Source organism: Cherax quadricarinatus, chromosome 20 (assembly GCF_038502225.1).
Source record: "Cherax quadricarinatus isolate ZL_2023a chromosome 20, ASM3850222v1, whole genome shotgun sequence".
NCBI classification, from domain to species: Eukaryota; Metazoa; Arthropoda; class Malacostraca; order Decapoda; family Parastacidae; genus Cherax; species Cherax quadricarinatus.
The window spans coordinates 24,716,637-24,736,169 of record NC_091311.1 but is presented as its reverse complement, the minus strand read 5'-3'; the positions used below and the strand labels follow the sequence as shown (position 1 = coordinate 24,736,169).

The 19,533-nt window shown below is 48.7% G+C and overlaps 1 protein-coding gene across 1 annotated transcript in view; it reads left to right on the top strand.

Moving 5' to 3' along the window:
- Positions 1–19,533, top strand: part of LOC128703750 (equilibrative nucleoside transporter 2) — a 151,634-nt gene that overhangs the window by 47,129 nt on the left and 84,972 nt on the right. Inside the window, exons 4-5 of the mRNA XM_070086909.1 lie at positions 4,104–4,198; positions 8,703–8,753. Of these exons, the coding sequence (XP_069943010.1) occupies positions 4,104–4,198; positions 8,703–8,753 (146 nt within the window). The remainder of the gene's footprint in view (positions 1–4,103; positions 4,199–8,702; positions 8,754–19,533) is intronic.

Sequence of the window (19,533 nt, the reverse complement as noted above, 5' to 3'; positions counted from 1 at the left end):
CTCTATTGCACTTTGTTTTTGCCTCCTTACACCGTCGGGTAAACCAGGGACTCGTTCTGGTCTTCCCGTTGTTTCTGTTGCCCTTGGGAATAAACCTTTCCACTGCCTCCATGCAGTTTACTGGCTTTCCTGCCAGTTCTCTGTCCCACGGGACCTCCTGCAGGAAGTTCCTCAACCCTATGTAGTCCCCTCTTTTATAGTCAGGCTGAAGATTGAGACACTTATGCAGCATATGGGAATCTTTATTCAGGAAACGTTTCGCCACACAGTGGCTTCATCAGTCCAATACAAAGAGGAAGGCTTAAGGAGAGGAGAAGTATGAGGTAATCAGTCCCTCAGCCTGGAGTCGATGTGTTCAGTCCATCAATCTTGTAGAATGTACAGCATAGGGCCGTAGACGTGGCTTATATACTGTAGTGAGGTGAGGTGAAGCAGGCGGAGGCGGGGTCATAGTGGTACCATCCACTAGTCGAAGTAGGTCTTCGTCCAAAGGTTGAACAAGTGTTGAAGAATTCTTTGTAACAAGATCCCATGATGCTGCAGTGTCTGACAGTTGTGATGAATGGTTTGAAAAACCGACAAGTTGAAGATTGAGACACTTATGCAGCATATGGGAATCTTTATTCAGGAAACGTTTCGCCACACAGTGGCTTCATCAGTCCAATACAAAGAGGAAGGCGTAAGGAGAGGAGAAGTATGAGGTAATCAGTCCCTCAGCCTGGAGTCGATGTGTTCAGTCCATCAATCTTGTAGAATGTACAGCATAGGGCCGTAGACGTGGCTTATATACTGTAGTGAGGTGAGATGAAGCAGGCGGAGGCGGGGTCATAGTGGTACCATCCACTAGTCGAAGTAGGTCTTCGTCCAAAGGTTGAACAAGTGTTGAAAAATTCTTTGTAACAAGATCCCATGATGCTGCAGTGTCTGACAGTTGTGATGAATGGTTTGAAAAACCGACAAGTTGAAGATTAAGCCACGTCTACGGCCCTATGCTGTACATTCTACAAGATTGATGGACTGAACACATCGACTCCAGGCTGAGGGACTGATTACCTCATACTTCTCCTCTCCTTACGCCTTCCTCTTTGTATTGGACTGATGAAGCCACTGTGTGGCGAAACGTTTCCTGAATAAAGATTCCCATATGCTGCATAAGTGTCTCAATCTTCAACTTGTCGGTTTTTCAAACCATTCACACAACTGTCAGACACTGCAGCATCATGGGATCTTGTTACAAAGAATTCTTCAACACTTGTTCAACCTTTGGACGAAGACCTACTTCGACTAGTGGATGGTACCACTATGACCCCGCCTCCGCCTGCTTCACCTCACCTCACTACAGTATATAAGCCACGTCTACGGCCCTATGCTGTACATTCTACAAGATTGATGGACTGAACACATCGACTCCAGGCTGAGGGACTGATTACCTCATACTTCTCCTCTCCTTACGCCTTCCTCTTTGTATTGGACTGATGAAGCCACTGTGTGGCGAAACGTTTCCTGAATAAAGATTCCCATATGCTGCATAAGTGTCTCAATCTTCAACTTGTCGGTTTTTCAAACCATTCATCACAACTATAGTCAGGCTTTTCCCATTCAACTCCTGTTACTCTCTCCACTTGCAGCTCTACTGTATATTCAAAGCACAGAACCACGTGGTCGCTAGCTCCTAGGGGACTCTCATACGTGATGTCCTCAATGTCTGAACTGCCCAGGATGAACACAAGGTCCAATCTTGCTGGTTCATCCTCCCCTCTCACTCTGGTAGTGTCCTTAACATGTTGGTGCATGAGGTTTTCTAGCACCACGTCCAACATCTTGGCTCTCCATGTTTCGGGGCCCCCATGTGGCCCGTGTGTGTGTGTGTGTGTGTGTGTGTGTGTGTGTGTGTGTGTGTGTGTGTGTGTGTGTGTGTGTATGTGTGTGTAGCTACAGTAGCAGAGTTATGCTCGTAGTATTTCTCATCTTCAGTAGTATGTTCATCATATTTTTTTTTAATTTCCAGTGGTTGCAGAACTTACTAATTCCTCTTTTATTACATTCCACTGGCCTATCACTCAATCTGAGAGAAAAAAAATTGTATTATCCTTTCTGCTGCACTTGTTCCTCAACTGTGGCCTCCTGTCATCCCTATTGCAAGAACTAAGAAATCTTCTATATCTACCCTTTCAAGTCTTCTCAAGACCTCAGTGTTTATCATGACTCTTGTTTTCGTCCCATCAATCAACATGGGCATTATTAATGTTCTCAATCTCTCATCAAAGTTCATATTGTTCAACTATGGCAGCTATTTTGTACCTTTTCTTTAAATATCTTCTAAACTATTTACGTGTTTTTTTTCAGATATGGGCGCCAAACCGCTGCATATTACAACTTTGGTATAATATATGTTATAAATACCGTTCTTAACATTGCACCATCCAAATATTTAAAAACTGTTTTATTGTCTCCCAGTGTAGCACATGAGTTTCTTACGATTTCATTTATGTGATATTCTGATCCTTCTGTCTGATACTTTTCACATTTTTTCACATAGTTTATTTTTTTCACGGGGCCTGATTTCACTTTCTCTCATTCCCATTACATGGCATTTTTTTTTTTTAACACATCGGCCGATTCCCACCAAGGCAGGGTGGCCCGAAAAAGAAAAACTTTCATCATTCACTCCACTGTCTTGCCAGAGGCGTACTTACACTACAGTTAATAAAACTACAACATTAACACCCCTCCTTCAGAGTGCAGACACTGTACTTCCCATCTCCAGGACTCAAGTCCGGTCTGCCGGTTTCCCTGAATCCCTTCATAAATGTTACTTTGTTCACACTCCAATAACACGTCAAGTATTGAAAACCATTTGTCCCCATTCACTCCTATTAGATACGCTCACGCATGCTTGCCGGAAGTTCAAGCCCCTTGCACACAAAATATCCTTTACTCCCTCTCTCCAACCCTTCCTAGGCCGACCCCTACCCCGCCTTCCCTCCACTACAGATTTATACACTCTCGAAGTCATTCTGTTTTGTTCCATTCTCTCTACATGTCCGAACCACCTCAACAACCCCTCCTCAGCCCTCTGGATAATAGTTTTGGTAATCACATACTTTCTCCTAATTTACACACTACGAATTCTCTGCATTATATTCACACCACACATTGCCCTCAGACATAACATCTCCACTGCCTCCAGCCTCCTCCTAGTTGCAACATTCATCACCCATGCTTCACGCCCATACATGAGTGTTGGTACAACTATACTGTCATACATTCCCCTCTTTGCTTCCACGGACAAAGTTCTTTGTCTCCACAGACTCCTAAGTGCACCACTCACCCTTTTCCCCTCATCAATTCTATGATTCACCTCATCTCTCATAGACCCATCTGCTGACGCGTCCACTCTTAAATATCTGAATACATTCACCTCCTCCATACTCTCTCCCTCCAATCTGATATCCAATCTTTCGTCACCTAATCTTTTTATCCTCATCACCTTCCTCTTTCCTGTATTCACTTTTAATTTTCTTATTTTACATACCCTACCAAATTCATCCACGAACCTCTGCAACTTCTCTTCAGAATCTCCCAAAAGCACGGTGTCATCGGCAAAGAGCAACTGTGACAACTCCCACTTTGTGTTTGATTGGCATTTATCTACATTAAATTCATCATCCAATTATCAGAATCCTCTTGTAATTTACCAGAATCCTCTTGTAAAGATTTATAGGCGAGTAACAAAATACGTGACGATATGTGTGACTGTTTTGGGTCCCCAGACGTGAGCGATACAACGTGTGTGACGATGTTGTGGTTCTGGGCGTGTGACTGACGCATGAAGGTGTGTGACGGTGTCGTGACGCATGAAGGCGTGTGACGGTGTTGCGAGTGTTACCTGACGGTGAATGACTGTGACTATGTAACAGTGATATGACATTGTGTGGCGGTATTGTGACAGTGTGAAACAGTGACGATGTTGTTACAAGTGTGACGATGTGGGACTTCGTGATGGTATTATGACGGTGTGGGACTCCACCGTAAAGGTGGAGTTATGGCGTTGGGAAACTGTGTAGTGACGAGTTGTGACGGTGTTGTATGGTCTCCTGCAGCGTGAGCGAGAAGGTGCGCATGCTGGGATCCCTGACGCTGTGTCTCCTGGCCATGGTGATCATCACAGCTCTCACCCTCGTCAACACCGACTCGTGTACGTCCGCCCCAGGCAGACTCAAGGGCTCGTGATCCAGGGAAATGGAGCTGCTCTCTCCCTCCACTAATCATATCCAATACCTCCCGTTCCTTCTGGGTTTAGCGCTTCCACATCCCTTGGAAGCCTAATTCTGTACTCTTATAGGTATATGTGAAGATAGTGTCGAAGGCTCGTCTATAGCTATGGTGGAGGATTGAATCGTGACCATCCCTTGCGCTGAATGATCCACATGGGTTTAGCACTTCGTATAAAGTATACATAAAATGTAGACTCCCATTTTGATGTTTTTAAATTCCTTTTGAGTTCTCAGGAGTGCTTGCTCTCTGAGTTTTCGTTGTCTGAGCGCTCGTTGTCTGAGTGCACTTCTGGTGGATTTAAAAGCAGCAAACCCCTGTTGATTATTCAGTTTAAGAGAGACAAGGATTCGCTCCTCCGTCTCTGGCCACTGTGGTCCGGTCTCTGGCCACTGTGACCCGGTCTCTGGCCACTGTGACCCGGTCTCTGGCCATTTTGGCCCGGTCTCTGGCCACTGTGACCCGGTCTCTGGCCACTGTGACCCAGTCTCTGGTCATTGTGGCCCGGTCTCTGGCCACTGTGACCCGGTCTCTGGCCACTGTGGCCCCGTCTCTGGCCACTGTGACCCGGTCTCTGGCCACTGTGACCCGGTCTCTGGCCACTGTGGCCCGGTCTCTGGCCACTGTGACCCGGTCTCTGGCCACTGTGCCCCGGTCTCTGGCCACTGTGACCCGGTCTCTAGCCACTGTGGTCCGGTCTCTGGCCACTGTGACCCGGTCTCTGGCCACTGTGGTCCGGTCTCTGGCCATTGTGGCCCGGTCTCTGGCCACTGTGACCCGGTCTCTGGCCACTGTGACCCGGTCTCTGGCCACTGTGACCCGGTCTCTGGCCACTGTGGCCCGGTCTCTGGCCACTGTGATCCGGTCTCTGGCCACTGTGACCCGGTCTCTGGCCACTGTGACCCGGTCTCTGGCCAGTCATGGTAAGCATACCTGGTGAACTGTTATAATTGTTTCCACTCAAAAGTTTCCATCAGGATTTCAAATTTAAGACTAAGAGTATTTTTTTGTGCTATATATATATGTATATCAGTATCAACACTGCGACTAGCCGAGGGCTCGAACCCTTGTTGTTTTGGCCGGCCTCATGGTGAGCAAAAATCACATAACGCTCTAACCTACAGGACCGCCCAATCCTACAAAGATCAATTACCCAGCAGAGCTAGGTGTTGTACCGTGATCCGAGGACATACGATGGTGGGGGTGTCTCAGAGCTAATTTCATTTGTGTGATTTTCGCTCGCCATGAGGCAGGCCAAAACAATACGGCTTCGAGCCCTCGGCTAGTCGCAGTGTTGTTATTGATTAAATACCATATGTTCGTGGTTACAATACGATATATACTGCTTGTAGAGGCTAGTACACCAAACAGGGTGTAGAATGAAATTAGCTCTGAGGCAACCACACCATTGTATGTCTTCGGATCACAGTACGTGATCTTTGTAGAACTGGGTGATCCTGTGGGTTATAGTGTCATGTGATTTTGCTCACCATGAGGGGGGACAAAACAACACGGGTTCGAGCCCTCGGCTAGTCGCAGTGTTGTTATTGATTAAATACCACTCGTTCGTGATTACAGTACTACATATATATATATATATATATATATATATATATATATATATATATATATATATATATATATATATATATATATATACGTATATATATGTGTGTGTGTGCTTGGGAGTTCATGAGAGAGGCAGATAATGGAAAACAATTTCTGTAACTCCCTATCCATGATGAACGATATACTTGTGTAACACTTGGGTATCTTCAGTGTGGAAACGTTCCGCCAGCCAGTGGCTTCATGACTCCGGTACAGAGAGTGGAAGATGAGGAGTTTGAGGTAATCAGTCCCTCAGTCTGGAGTCGATGTGTCAAGTCCATCAATTTTCATGGGCTTGACACATCAGCTTATGCGCTGAACAGGATCTTCTGTACTACAGACAGGTGGAAATAAATGGTATAAAATACCGACACAATGGCAATATAAACACAAATGCAGTATAATGTGATCCTTTATTGACTACGTTTCGCCCACACAGTGGGCTTTTTCAAGTCACAAACAGAACTACCTGGGGTGGAAGGAACGCGAGTATTTATAGTCCGGCTGAGGTCAGGTGAAGAATGCTGCATCTGATGATGTACCGAGTTGGGTTGTAGAGTCTAAAAACTTGGGTAGCCTGGGAAGGAGACTGGACAAGTTTGTGAGCAGACCTTCTACAGTGTTCTTATGTGGGATAGCGATGAAGAAGTTTCTTGGCAAGTGGTTCAGCTATGTTATAGAAGCCACTATTCTGGTTGAAGTCCTTCAAAGGACTCGCCGCATTCTGAGGAGCTCAGAACAAGGGAAGAAACTTCTGCACACCATGCCCAGCAACCCCAGACCTGCCAGAATGTACGGCCTGCCAAAGACTCACAAGCCTGGTATCCCACTGAGGCCCATATCCTCGGGAATAGGCAGTGCTCCCCACCAGCTCTCAGGAATTCTCGCCAAACACCTCTCGAAACTCTTGGGCACTATCAGTCCAGCACATCTCAAACACTCAGGTGATCTTCTCAATCGCATTCGCAACATCAACATCAGGAACAAGAAACTTTCCAGCCTTGACGTGACTTCCCTATTCACTAAAGTACCTACTAAACAAGCCATCGATCTCTTGCGCAAGAAAATTGACGATTCACTTGATCTTCCCATTCCAGCCAGCGATTTCATCGACCTGGTTGAACTATGTGTTGGCTTTACGTGTTTCTCTTTTGAAAATCACCTCTTTCAGCAGACTTTTGGACTACCCATGGGTTCGCCACTCAGTGCAGTCCTGGCGAACCTATACATGGAACATCTAGAAGCCGAACGTTTCTCCACCATTATTCCTTCGTCTGTCACCTGGCTCCGTTATGTTGACGACATTCTCCTCATAACTCCTAAACGCTTCAACGTTCAAGCTCTCCAAGACAAGCTCAACCAGGTCGAGCCTTCAATCCAGTTCACACTTGAAGAAGAGGTCGACAACACTCTTCCTTTCCTTGATGTTCTACTCTGCAAAGCTGACCACGAACTTCGTTTTAAAGTCTATCGAAAACCCACCAACCAAAACGATCTTCTCCACTTCTACTCTCACCACGACACCAAAACCAAACGTGGTGTAATTATAGGCTTCTTCCTGCGTGCACTCAGAATCTGCAGCAACGAGTTCCTTGAGGAAGAATGCACTATAATTGAACAAGTATTTTCCAAACTCCACTATCCTCGTCACTTCATCAGAGACTGCAGACGGCGAGCACTAAACATCTTCAACACACCCAGAGAAGACACTGCCGAGAAGAGATACATAGTCCTTCCCACCAACTCCATTGCCAAACATGTTTCCAACATCTTTGCCAAAACATCATTCCAAGTATCTACCTCCACAACCACGACCATCAAGGACATCACCAGTAGTAGGCAGGACAAGCCTCCATCCTCTGCAGGGGTATACATAATCCCTTGTAATGACTGCAACAAGTTATACGTGGGCGAAACATCAAGGGACCTCCAAACACGTATTTCAGAACACCAATACGCAAGCAGGTCTGACGACACAAGGAATGCCTGCGTACAACACCGCAATTCACACAACCACTTGATAAACTACAGAAACTCAAGACTTATCGCCACAGAAGACAACACTCAATACCGAAGAATCCTGGAATCATCACTTATTTCTATATCCGACAACTTCAACCAGAATAGTGGCTTCTATAACATAGCTGAACCACTTGCCAAGAAACTTCTTCATCGCTATCCCACATAAGAACACTGTAGAAGGTCTGCTCACAAACTTGTCCAGTCTCCTTCCCAGGCTACCCAAGTTTTTAGACTCTACAACCCAACTCGGTACATCATCAGATGCAGCATTCTTCACCTGACCTCAGCCGGACTATAAATACTCGCGTTCCTTCCACCCCAGGTAGTTCTGTTTGTGACTTGAAAAAGCCCACTGTGTGGGCGAAACGTAGTCAATAAAGGATCACATTATACTGCATTTGTGTTTATATTGCCACTACAGACAGGTCAAGTGCAGCAGTTGGAGGCTGTATCAGCAGTGGATAAAATCCACTGATTATGCCGATGGATTCTATCCACCGTTCTTTCACGTATGTAATGGACTGATAAAACCGCTGGCTGGTGAGACGTTTCCACAGTAATGATACCCAAATGTGGCGCAGATGTATGATTCATCAACTTGTTGTTCTTCTAGAGATCTAGACCATTTATATAACCACATCGTTCTGCCGAAAACCATTTACCTAACTATGTTTATAAGGTTAAGATTAGTATACCCTTCCCTTCATCCAGTCAGACCTGATTCCTATTCCTTCCCCAGGCGGTGCATACTTTCTACAGGCTGAACTCACCAATGACTATAATTCTCTTCACAACAGGGCAGATGACCTTCTTCGTCGTCACCATGATCATCGTGGCTCTCCTCAACAGTAGGTGGACGGGTCACAGCTTCCTCTATGGCCAGGTTCACGCCTGAACTCACCTTTTGTTCCGCTATAATTATGGGAATCTCACCAACATGACATGTGACATGAAAAATGTGTATTATGACAACGCAGGTCACAACACTGACTAGAACACTTCACTACTAACCCACAGTACCGTGACTAGAACACTTCACTACTAACCCACAGTACCGTGACTAGAACACTTCACTACTAACCCACAGTACCGTGACTAGAACACTTCACTACTAACCCACAGTACCGTGACTAGAACACTTCACTACTAACCCACAGTACCGTGACTAGAACACTTCACAACCAACCCACAATACCGCGACTAGAACACTTCACAACCAACCCACAATACCGTGACTAGAACACTTCACAACCAACCCACAATACCGTGACTAGAACACTTCACTACTAACCCACAATACCGTGACTAGAACACTTCACAACCAACCCACAATACCGTGACTAGAACACTTCACTACTAACCCACAATACCGTGACTAGAACACTTCACTACTAACCCACAATACCGTGACTAGAACACTTCACAACCAACCCACAATACCGCGACTAGAACACTTCACAACCAACCCACAATACCGTGACTAGAACACTTCACAACCAACCCACAATACCGTGACTAGAACACTTCACTACTAACCCACAATACCGTGACTAGAACACTTCACAACCAACCCACAATACCGTGACTAGAACACTTCACTACTAACCCACAATACCGTGACTAGAACACTTCACTACTAACCCACAATACCGTGACTAGAACACTTCACAACCAACCCACAATACCGCGACTAGAACACTTCACAACCAACCCACAGTACCGTGACTAAAACACTTCACAACCAACCCACAGTACCGTGACTAAAACACTTCACAACCAACCCACAGTACCGTGACTAGAACACTTCACTACTAACCCACAGTACCGTGACTAAAACACTTCACAACCAACCCACAGTACCGTGACTAGAACACTTCACTACTAACCCACAGTACCGTGACTAGAACACTTCACAACCAACCCACAATACCGTGACTAGAACACTTCATTACTAACCTACTAACCCACAATACCGTGACTAGAACACTTCACAACCAACCCACAATACCGTGACTAGAACACTTCACTACTAACCCACAATACCGTGACTAGAACACTTCACTACTAACCCACAATACCGTGACTAGAACACTTCACAACCAACCCACAATACCGCGACTAGAACACTTCACAACCAACCCACAATACCGTGACTAGAACACTTCACAACCAACCCACAATACCGTGACTAGAACACTTCACTACTAACCCACAATACCGTGACTAGAACACTTCACAACCAACCCACAATACCGTGACTAGAACACTTCACTACTAACCCACAATACCGTGACTAGAACACTTCACTACTAACCCACAATACCGTGACTAGAACACTTCACAACCAACCCACAATACCGCGACTAGAACACTTCACAACCAACCCACAATACCGTGACTAGAACACTTCACAACCAACCCACAATACCGTGACTAGAACACTTCACTACTAACCCACAATACCGTGACTAGAACACTTCACAACCAACCCACAATACCGTGACTAGAACACTTCACTACTAACCCACAATACCGTGACTAGAACACTTCACTACTAACCCACAATACCGTGACTAGAACACTTCACTACTAACCCACAATACCGTGACTAGAACACTTCACTACTAACCCACAATACCGTGACTAGAACACTTCACTACTAACCCACAATACCGTGACTAGAACACTTCACAACCAACCCACAATACCGTGACTGGAACACTTCACAACCAACCCACCGTGACTGGAACACTTCACATCTAACCCACCGTGACTGGAAAACTTCACAACCAACCCACCGTGACTGGAACACTTCACATCTAACCCACCGTGACTGGAACACTTAAGAACATAAGAACATAAGAACGAAGGAACACTGCAGAAGGCCTACTGGCCCATGCGAGGCAGGTCCAAGTCTCCTACCGGCTTAAGCCAATGCACCAAACCTAGTCAGGTCAGGTCACATTGACTTAAGGGAGGAACACGGCAACCGACCTGGTAGCACAAGCTATCAGGTCCAACTCACACCCACCCACATCCACTCATGTATTTATCCAACCTATTTTTAAAGCTACACAACGTTCTGGCCTCTATAACTGTACTCGGGAGTTTGTTCCACTCATCCACAACTCTATTACCAAACCAGTACTTTCCTATATCCTTCCTGAATCTGAATTTTTCCAACTTAAAACCATTGCTGCGAGTCCTGTCTAGGCTAGATATTTTCAGCACACTATTTACATCCCCTTTATTTATCCCTGTCTTCCATTTATACACCTAAATCATATCCCCCCTAATTCTACGTCTTTCTAGAGAGTGCAGATTCAGGGCCCTCAGTCTATCCTCATAGGGAAGGTTTCTGATACATGGGATCAACTTTGTCATCCTCCTTTGTACATTTTCCAGAGAATTTATATCCATTCTGTAATACGGTGACAAAAACTGTGCAGCATAATCTAAATGAGGCCTAACCAAGGATGTATAGAGTTGAAGAACAACCTGAGGACTCCTATTATTTATGCTTCTTGATATGAAGCCAAGGATTCTATTAGCTTTATTGCGAACACTTATGCACTGTTGTCTTGGTTTCAGATTACTGCTAACCAGAACTCCTAAATCTTTTTCGCAATCCGTAATATTAAGATCTACATTATTTAGTTTATATGTGGCATGGTTATTGTCCTGTCCAACATTTAGAACTTTGCATTTGTCTATATTAAACTGCATCTGCTACTTCTCCGACCACTGCATCAGTCTATTCAAATCTTCCTGGAGTGCTCGAATGTCCTCGTCAGAATGGATTCGACGGCCTATTTTGGTGTCATCGGCAAACTTGCCGATGTCGCTCTTTATGCCCTCATCTATGTCGTTTATGTAGATTGTGAACAGCAGGGGGCCCAACACTGACCCCTGTGGAACACCGCTCGTGACGCTTCCCCACTCTGATTTCTCCCCATTTATGCAAACTCTCTGCTGCCTATTTGTCAACCATGCCTCTATCCAGGAAAAAATTTCTCCTCCTATTCCATGTGCTTTAATTTTCCTCAATAGTCTCTGATGTGGGACCCTGTCAAAAGCCTTACTGAAGTCCATATACACAATATCATATTCATTACCATGATCTACCTCCTCAAATACCTTAGTGAAAATGGTTAATAAATTCGTAAGGCAGGAACGCCCCTTTGTAAAACCATGCTGAGATTCGTTGATTAATTTATGCTTTTCAAGGTGGCTACGAACTGCCTCGGCAATTATTGATTCCATAAATTTTCCCACTATGGAGGTTAGGCTTATTGGTCTATAGTTCGAAGCTAAGGACCTGTCACCTGTTTTGAAAATAGGTATCACATTTGCCATTTTCCACTTATCTGGCACCATGCCAGTTTGTAGTGATATGTTGAAAAGATTAGCCAAAGGTGTGCTAAGCTCCTCTTTACATTCCTTTAGAACCCTTGCATACAGTTCATCAGGGCCTGGGGATTTGTTAGGTTTTAATTTATCTATTTGCCTAAGGACCATGTCACTTGTGACCCTAATCGTGCACAGTTTATTATCGTCCTGTTCTACATAATTTATCATTACTGGAATATCGCTGGTATCCTCCTGTGTAAAAACTGAGAGGAAGTATGTGTTAAAAATTCTACACATTTCCTTATCACTGTCAGTGAGCTGACCAGAGGAACTTTTGAGTGGGCCTATCTTGTCCCTGATCTTACTTCTGTATACCTGAAAGAATCCTTTTGGGTTAGTCTTCGATTCACTTGCAACTGGAACACTTCACATCTAACCCACCGTGACTGGAACACTTCACATCTAACCCACCGTGACTGGAACACTTCACATCTAACCCACCGTGACTGGAACACTTCACATCTAACCCACCGTGACTGGAAAACTTCACAACCAACCCACCGTGACTGGAACACTTCACATCTAACCCACCGTGACTGGAACACTTCACATCTAACCCACCGTGACTGGAACACTTCACAACCAACCCACCGTGACTGGAACACTTCACATCTAACCCACCGTGACTGGAACACTTCACATCTAACCCACCGTGACTGGAACACTTCACAACCAACCCACCGTGACTGGAACACTTCACATCTAACCCACCGTGACTGGAACACTTCACATCTAACCCACCGTGACTGGAACACTTCACATCTAACCCACCGTGACTGGAACACTTCACATCTAACCCACCGTGACTGGAACACTTCACATCTAACCCACCGTGACTGGAACACTTCACATCTAACCCACCGTGACTGGAACACTTCACATCTAACCCACCGTGACTGGGACACTTCACATCTAACCCACCGTGACTGGTACACTTCACATCTAACCCACCGTGACTGGAACACATCACATCTAACCCACCGTGACTGGGACACTTCACATCTAACCCACCGTGACTGGAACACTTCACATCTAACCCACCGTGACTGGAACACTTCACATCTAACACACCGTGACTGGTACACTTCACATCTAACCCACCGTGACTGGAACACTTCACATCTAACCCACCGTGACTGGAACACTTCACATCTAACCCACCGTGACTGGGACACTTCACATCTAACCCACCGTGACTAGAACACTTCACATCTAACCCACCGTGACTGGGACACTTCACATCTAACCCACCGTGACTGGGACACTTCACATCTAACCCACCGTGACTGGTACACTTCACATCTAACCCACCGTGACTGGAACACTTCACATCTAACCCACCGTGACTGGAACACTTCACATCTAACCCACCGTGACTGGGACACTTCACATCTAACCCACCGTGACTAGAACACTTCACATCTAACCCACCGTGACTGGGACACTTCACATCTAACCCACCGTGACTGGAACACTTCACATCTAACCCACCGTGACTGGGACACTTCACATCTAACCCACCGTGACTAGAACACTTCACATCTAACCCACCGTGACTGGGACGCTTCATAAGTAACACACAGTGCTGTGAGTGGAACGTTTCACAACTAACTCACAACTTAGGACTGAAACTAGGCATCGTTTCAATCCATCCTGGACAGTTCAAGTAGCAAGTTTGGGTTGAAAATAAACATCGTCTAGTTTCTGAAGGACAAACGTAGATTGTAGAGCAAGCTTCACTAAGAAATTATTTTGCTCTGTGTAGAGCTTCGTTATTTCATTACCTGATAGACGCAGTGCTAAGCAAAACGTTCTTTCAGCGTAACCTTCCTCTACAACTTGTATCTGTTTGCTGTCTAGCATTGGCAGGCTGTTGTCTGTGTCAAGGTTTCTTAGTTTCGTCCCAAGTTTGGGAGCAGAACTGGTTTAACATTTTGTAGGCCCCTGGGCTATAGGTACTGTGAAGTCCCTAGGCTATAGGTACTGTGAGACCCCTGGGCTACAGGCACTGTGAGACCTCTGGGCTACAGGTACTGTGAAACCTCTGGGCTACAGGTACTGTGAGACCTCTGGGCTATAGGTACTGTGAGACCCCTGGGCTACAGGTACTGTGAGACCCCTGGGCTATAGGTACTGTGAGACCCCTGGGCTACAGGCACTGTGAGACCTCTGGGCTACAGGTACTGTGAAACCTCTGGGCTACAGGTACTGTGAGACCTCTGGGCTACAGGTACTGTGAAACCTCTGGGCTACAGGTACTGTGAGACCCCTAGGCTACAGGTGCTGTGAGACCTCTCGGCTACAGGTACTGTGAGACCCCTGGGCTACAGGTACTGTGAGACCCCTGGATACAGGTACTGTGAGACCCCTGGGATACAGGTACTGTGAGACCCCTGGGCTACAGGTACTGTGAGACCCCTGGGTTACAGGTACTGTGAAGACCCTGGGCTACAAATACTGTGAGACCTCTGGGCTACAGGTACTGTGAGACCCCTGGGCTACAGGTACTGTGAGACCCCTGGATACAGGTACTGTGAGAGCCCTGGGCTACAGGTACTGTGAGACCCCTGGGCTACAGGTACTGTGAGACCCGTGGGTTACAGGTACTGTGAAGCCCCTGGGCTACAGATGCTGTGAGACCTCTGGGCTACAGGCACTATGAGACCCCTGGGCTACAGGCACTGTGAGACCCCTGGGCTACAGGTACTGTGAGATCTCTGAGCTACAGGTACTGTGAGACCCCTGGGCTACAGGTACTGTGAGACCCCTAGGCTACAGGTGCTGTGAGATCCCTGGGATACAGGTACTGTGAGACCCCTGGGCTACAGGTGCTGTGAGACCTCTGGGCTACAGGTACTGTGAGACCCCTAGGCTACAGGTACTGTGAGACCCCTGGGCTACAGATACTGTGAGACCCCTGGGCTACAGGTACTGTGAGACCTCTGGGCTACAGGTACTGTGAGACCTCTGGGCTACAGGTACTGTGAGACCCCTGGGCTACAGGTACTATGAGACCCCTGGGCTAAACGTACTGTGAGACCCCAGGGCTACAGGAACTGTGAGACCACTGGGCTACAGGTACTGTGAGATCTCTGGGCTACAAGTACTGTGAGGCCCCTGGGCTACAGGTACTGTGAGACCTCTGGGCTACAGGCACTGTGAGACCTCTGGGCTACAGGTACTGTGAGGCCCCTGGGCTACAAGTACTGTGCTACAGGACTGTGAGACCCTGGGCTACAGGCACTATGAGACCCCAGGGCTACAGGTACTGTGAGATCTCTGGGCTACAGGTACTGTGGGACCCCTGGGCTACACGTACTGTGAGACCCCTGGGCTACAGGTACTGTGAGACCCCTGGGCTACAGGTACTGTGAGACCCCTGGGCTACAGGTACTGTGAGACCTCGGGGCTACAGGTACTGTGAGACCCCTGGGCTACAGGTACTATGAGACCCCTGGGCTACACGTACTGTGAGACCCCTGGGCTACAGGTACTGTGAGACCACTGGGCTACAGGTACTGTGAGATCTCTGGGCTACACGTACTGTGAGACCCCTGGGCTACAGGTACTGTGAGACCCCTGGGCTACAGGTACTATGAGACCCCTGGGCTACAGGTACTGTGAGATCTCTGGGCTACAGGTACTATGAGACCCCTGGGCTACACGTACTGTGAGACCCCTGGGCTACAGGTACTGTGAGACCCCTGGGCTACAGGTACTGTGAGACCCCTGGGCTACAGGTACTGTGAGACCACTGGGCTACAGGTACTATGAGACCCCAGGGCTACAGGTACTGTGAGATCTCTGGGCTACAGGTACTATGGGACCCCTGGGCTACACGTACTGTGAGACCCCTGGGCTACAGGTACTGTGAGACCCCTGGGCTACAGGTACTGTGAGACCCCTGGGCTACAGGTACTGTGAGACCCCTGGGCTACAGGTACTGTGAGACCCCTGGGCTACAGGTACTGTGAGACCTCTGGGCTACAGGTACTGTGAGACCCCTGGGCTACAGGTACTGTGAGATCTCTGGGCTACAGGTACTATGAGACACCTGGGCTACAGGTACTGTGAGACCCCTCGGCTACAGGTACTGTGAGACCCCTGGGCTACAGGTACTGTGAGACCCCTGGGCTACAGGTACTGTGAGACCCCTGGGCTACAGGTACTGTGAGACCCCTGGGCTACAGGTACTGTGAGACCCCTGGGCTACAGGTACTGTGAGACCCCTGGGCTACAGGTACTGTGAGACCCCTGGGCTACAGGTACTGTGAGACCTCTGGGCTACAGGTACTGTGAGACCCCTGGGCTACAGGTACTGTGAGACCCCTGGGCTACAGGTACTATGAGACCCCTGGGCTACAGGTACTGTGAGATCTCTGGGCTACAGGTATTATGAGACCCCTGGGCTACAGGTACTGTGAGATCTCTGGGCTACAGGTACTATGAGACCCCTGGGCTACAGGTACTGTGAGACCCCTGGGCTACAGGTACTATGAGACCCCTGGGCTACACGTACTGTGAGACCCCTGGGCTACAAGTACTATGAGACCCCTGGGCTACAGGTACTGTGAGATCTCTGGGCTACAGGTACTATGAGACCCCTGGGCTACACGTACTGTGAGACCCCTAAGCTACAGGTACTATGAGACCCCTGGGCTACACGTACTGAGAGACCCCTGGGCTACAGGTACTGTGAGACCCCTGGGCTACAGGTACTGTGAGACCCCTGGGCTACAGGTACTGTGAGACCCCTGGGCTACAGGTACTGTGAGACCCCTGGGCTACAGGTACTGTGAGACCCCTGGGCTACAGGTACTGTGAGACCCCTGGGCTACAGGTACTGTGAGACCCCTGGGCTACAGGTACTGTGAGACCCCTGGGCTACAGGTACTGTGAGACCCCTGTGCTACAGGTACTGTGAGACCCCTGGGCTACAGGTACTGTGAGACCCCTGGGCTACAGGTACTGTGAGACCCCTGGGCTACAGGTACTGTGAGACCCCTGGGCTACAGGTACTGTGAGACCTCTGGGCTACAGGTACTGTGAGACTCCTGTGCTACAGGTACTGTGAGATCCCTGGGCTACAGGTACTGTGAGACCCCTGGGCTACATGTACTGTGAGATCCCTGGGCTACACGTACTGTGAGACCCCTGGGCTACAGGTACTGTGAGCCCTGGGCTACAGGTACTGTGAGACCCCTGGGCTACACGTACTATGAGACCCCTGGACTACACGTACTATGAGACCCCTGGGCTACACGTACTATGAGACCCCTGGGCTACAGGTACTGTGAGACCCCTGGGCTACAGGTACTGTGAGACCCCTGGGCTACAGGTACTGTGAGACCCCTGGGCTACAGGTACTGTGAGACCCCTGGGCTACAGGTACTGTGAGACCCCTGGGCTACAGGTACTGTGAGACCCCTGGGCTACAGGTACTGTGAGACCCCTGGGCTACAGGTACTGTGAGACCCCTGGGCTACAGGTACTGTGAGACCTCTGGGCTACAGGTACTGTGAGACCCCTGGGCTACAGGTACTGTGAGACCCCTGGGCTACAGGTACTGTGAGACCCCTGGGCTACAGGTACTGTGAGACCCCTGGGCTACAGGTACTGTGAGACCCCTGGGCTACAGGTACTGTGAGACCCCTGGGCTACAGGTACTGTGAGACCCCTGGGCTACAGGTACTGTGAGACCCCTGGGCTACAGGTACTGTGAGACCTCTGGGCTACAGGTACTGTGAGACCCCTGGGCTACAGGTACTGTGAGACCCCTGGGCTACAGGTACTGTGAGACCCCTGGGCTACAGGTACTGTGAGACCCCTGGGCTACAGGTACTGTGAGACCCCTGGGCTACAGGTACTGTGAGACCCCTGGGCTACAGGTACTGTGAGACCCCTGGGCTACAGGTACTGTGAGACCCCTGGGCTACAGGTACTGTGAGACCCCTGGGCTACAGGTACTGTGAGACTCCTGGGCTACAGGTACTGTGAGACCCCTGGGCTACAGGTACTGTGAGACCCCTGGGCTACAGGTACTGTGAGACCCCTGGGCTACAAGTACTGTGAGACCTCTGGGCTACAGGTACTGTGAGACCTCTGGGCTACAGGTACTGTGAGACCTCTGGGCTACAGGTACTGTGAGGCCCCTGGGCTACAAGTACTGTGAGACCTCTGGGCTACAGGTACTGTGAGGCCCCTGGGCTACAAGTACTGTGAGACCTCTGGGCTACAGGTACTGTGAGACCTCTGGGCTACAGGTACTGTGAGACCTCTGGGCTACAGGTACTGTGAGACCTCTGGGCTACAGGTACTGTGAGGCCCCTGGGCTACAGGTACTGTGAGGCCCCTGGGCTACAGGTACTGTGAGACCTCTGGGCTACAGGTACTGTGAGACCTCTGGGCTACAGGTACTGTGAGACCTCTGGGCTACAGGTACTGTGAGACCTCTGGGCTACAGGTACTGTGAGACCTCTGGGCTACAGGTACTGTGAGACCTCTGGGCTACAGGTACTGTGAGACCTCTGGGCTACAGGTACTGTGAGGCCCCTGGGCTACAGGTACTGTGAGGCCCCTGGGCTACAGGTACTGTGAGGCCCCTGGGCTACAGGTACTGTGAGACCTCTGGGCTACAGGTACTGTGAGGCCCCTGGGCTACAGGTACTGTGAGACCTCTGGGCTACAGGTACTGTGAGACCTCTGGGCTACAGGTACTGTGAGGCCCCTGGGCTACAAGTACTGTGAGACCTCTGGGCTACAGGTACTGTGAGGCCCCTGGGCTACAGGTACTGTGAGACCTCTGGGCTACAGGTACTGTGAGACCTCTGGGCTACAGGTACTGTGAGACCCCTGGGCTACAGGTACTGTGAGACCCCTGGGCTACAGGTACTATGAGACCCCTGGGCTACAGGTACTGTGAGATCTCTGGGCTACAGGTACTATGAGACCCCTGAGCTACACGTACTGTGAGACACCTGGGCTACAGGTACTATGAGACACTTGGGCTACACGTACTGTGAGACCCCTGGGCTACACGTACTGTGAGACCCCTGGGCTACAGGTACTGTGAGACCCCTGGGCTACAGGTACTGTGAGATCTCTGGGCTACAGGTACTATGACACCCCTGGGCTACAGGTACTGTGAGATCTCTGGGCTACAGGTACTATGAGACCCAGGGGCTACACGTACTGTGAGACCCCTGGGCTACAGGTACT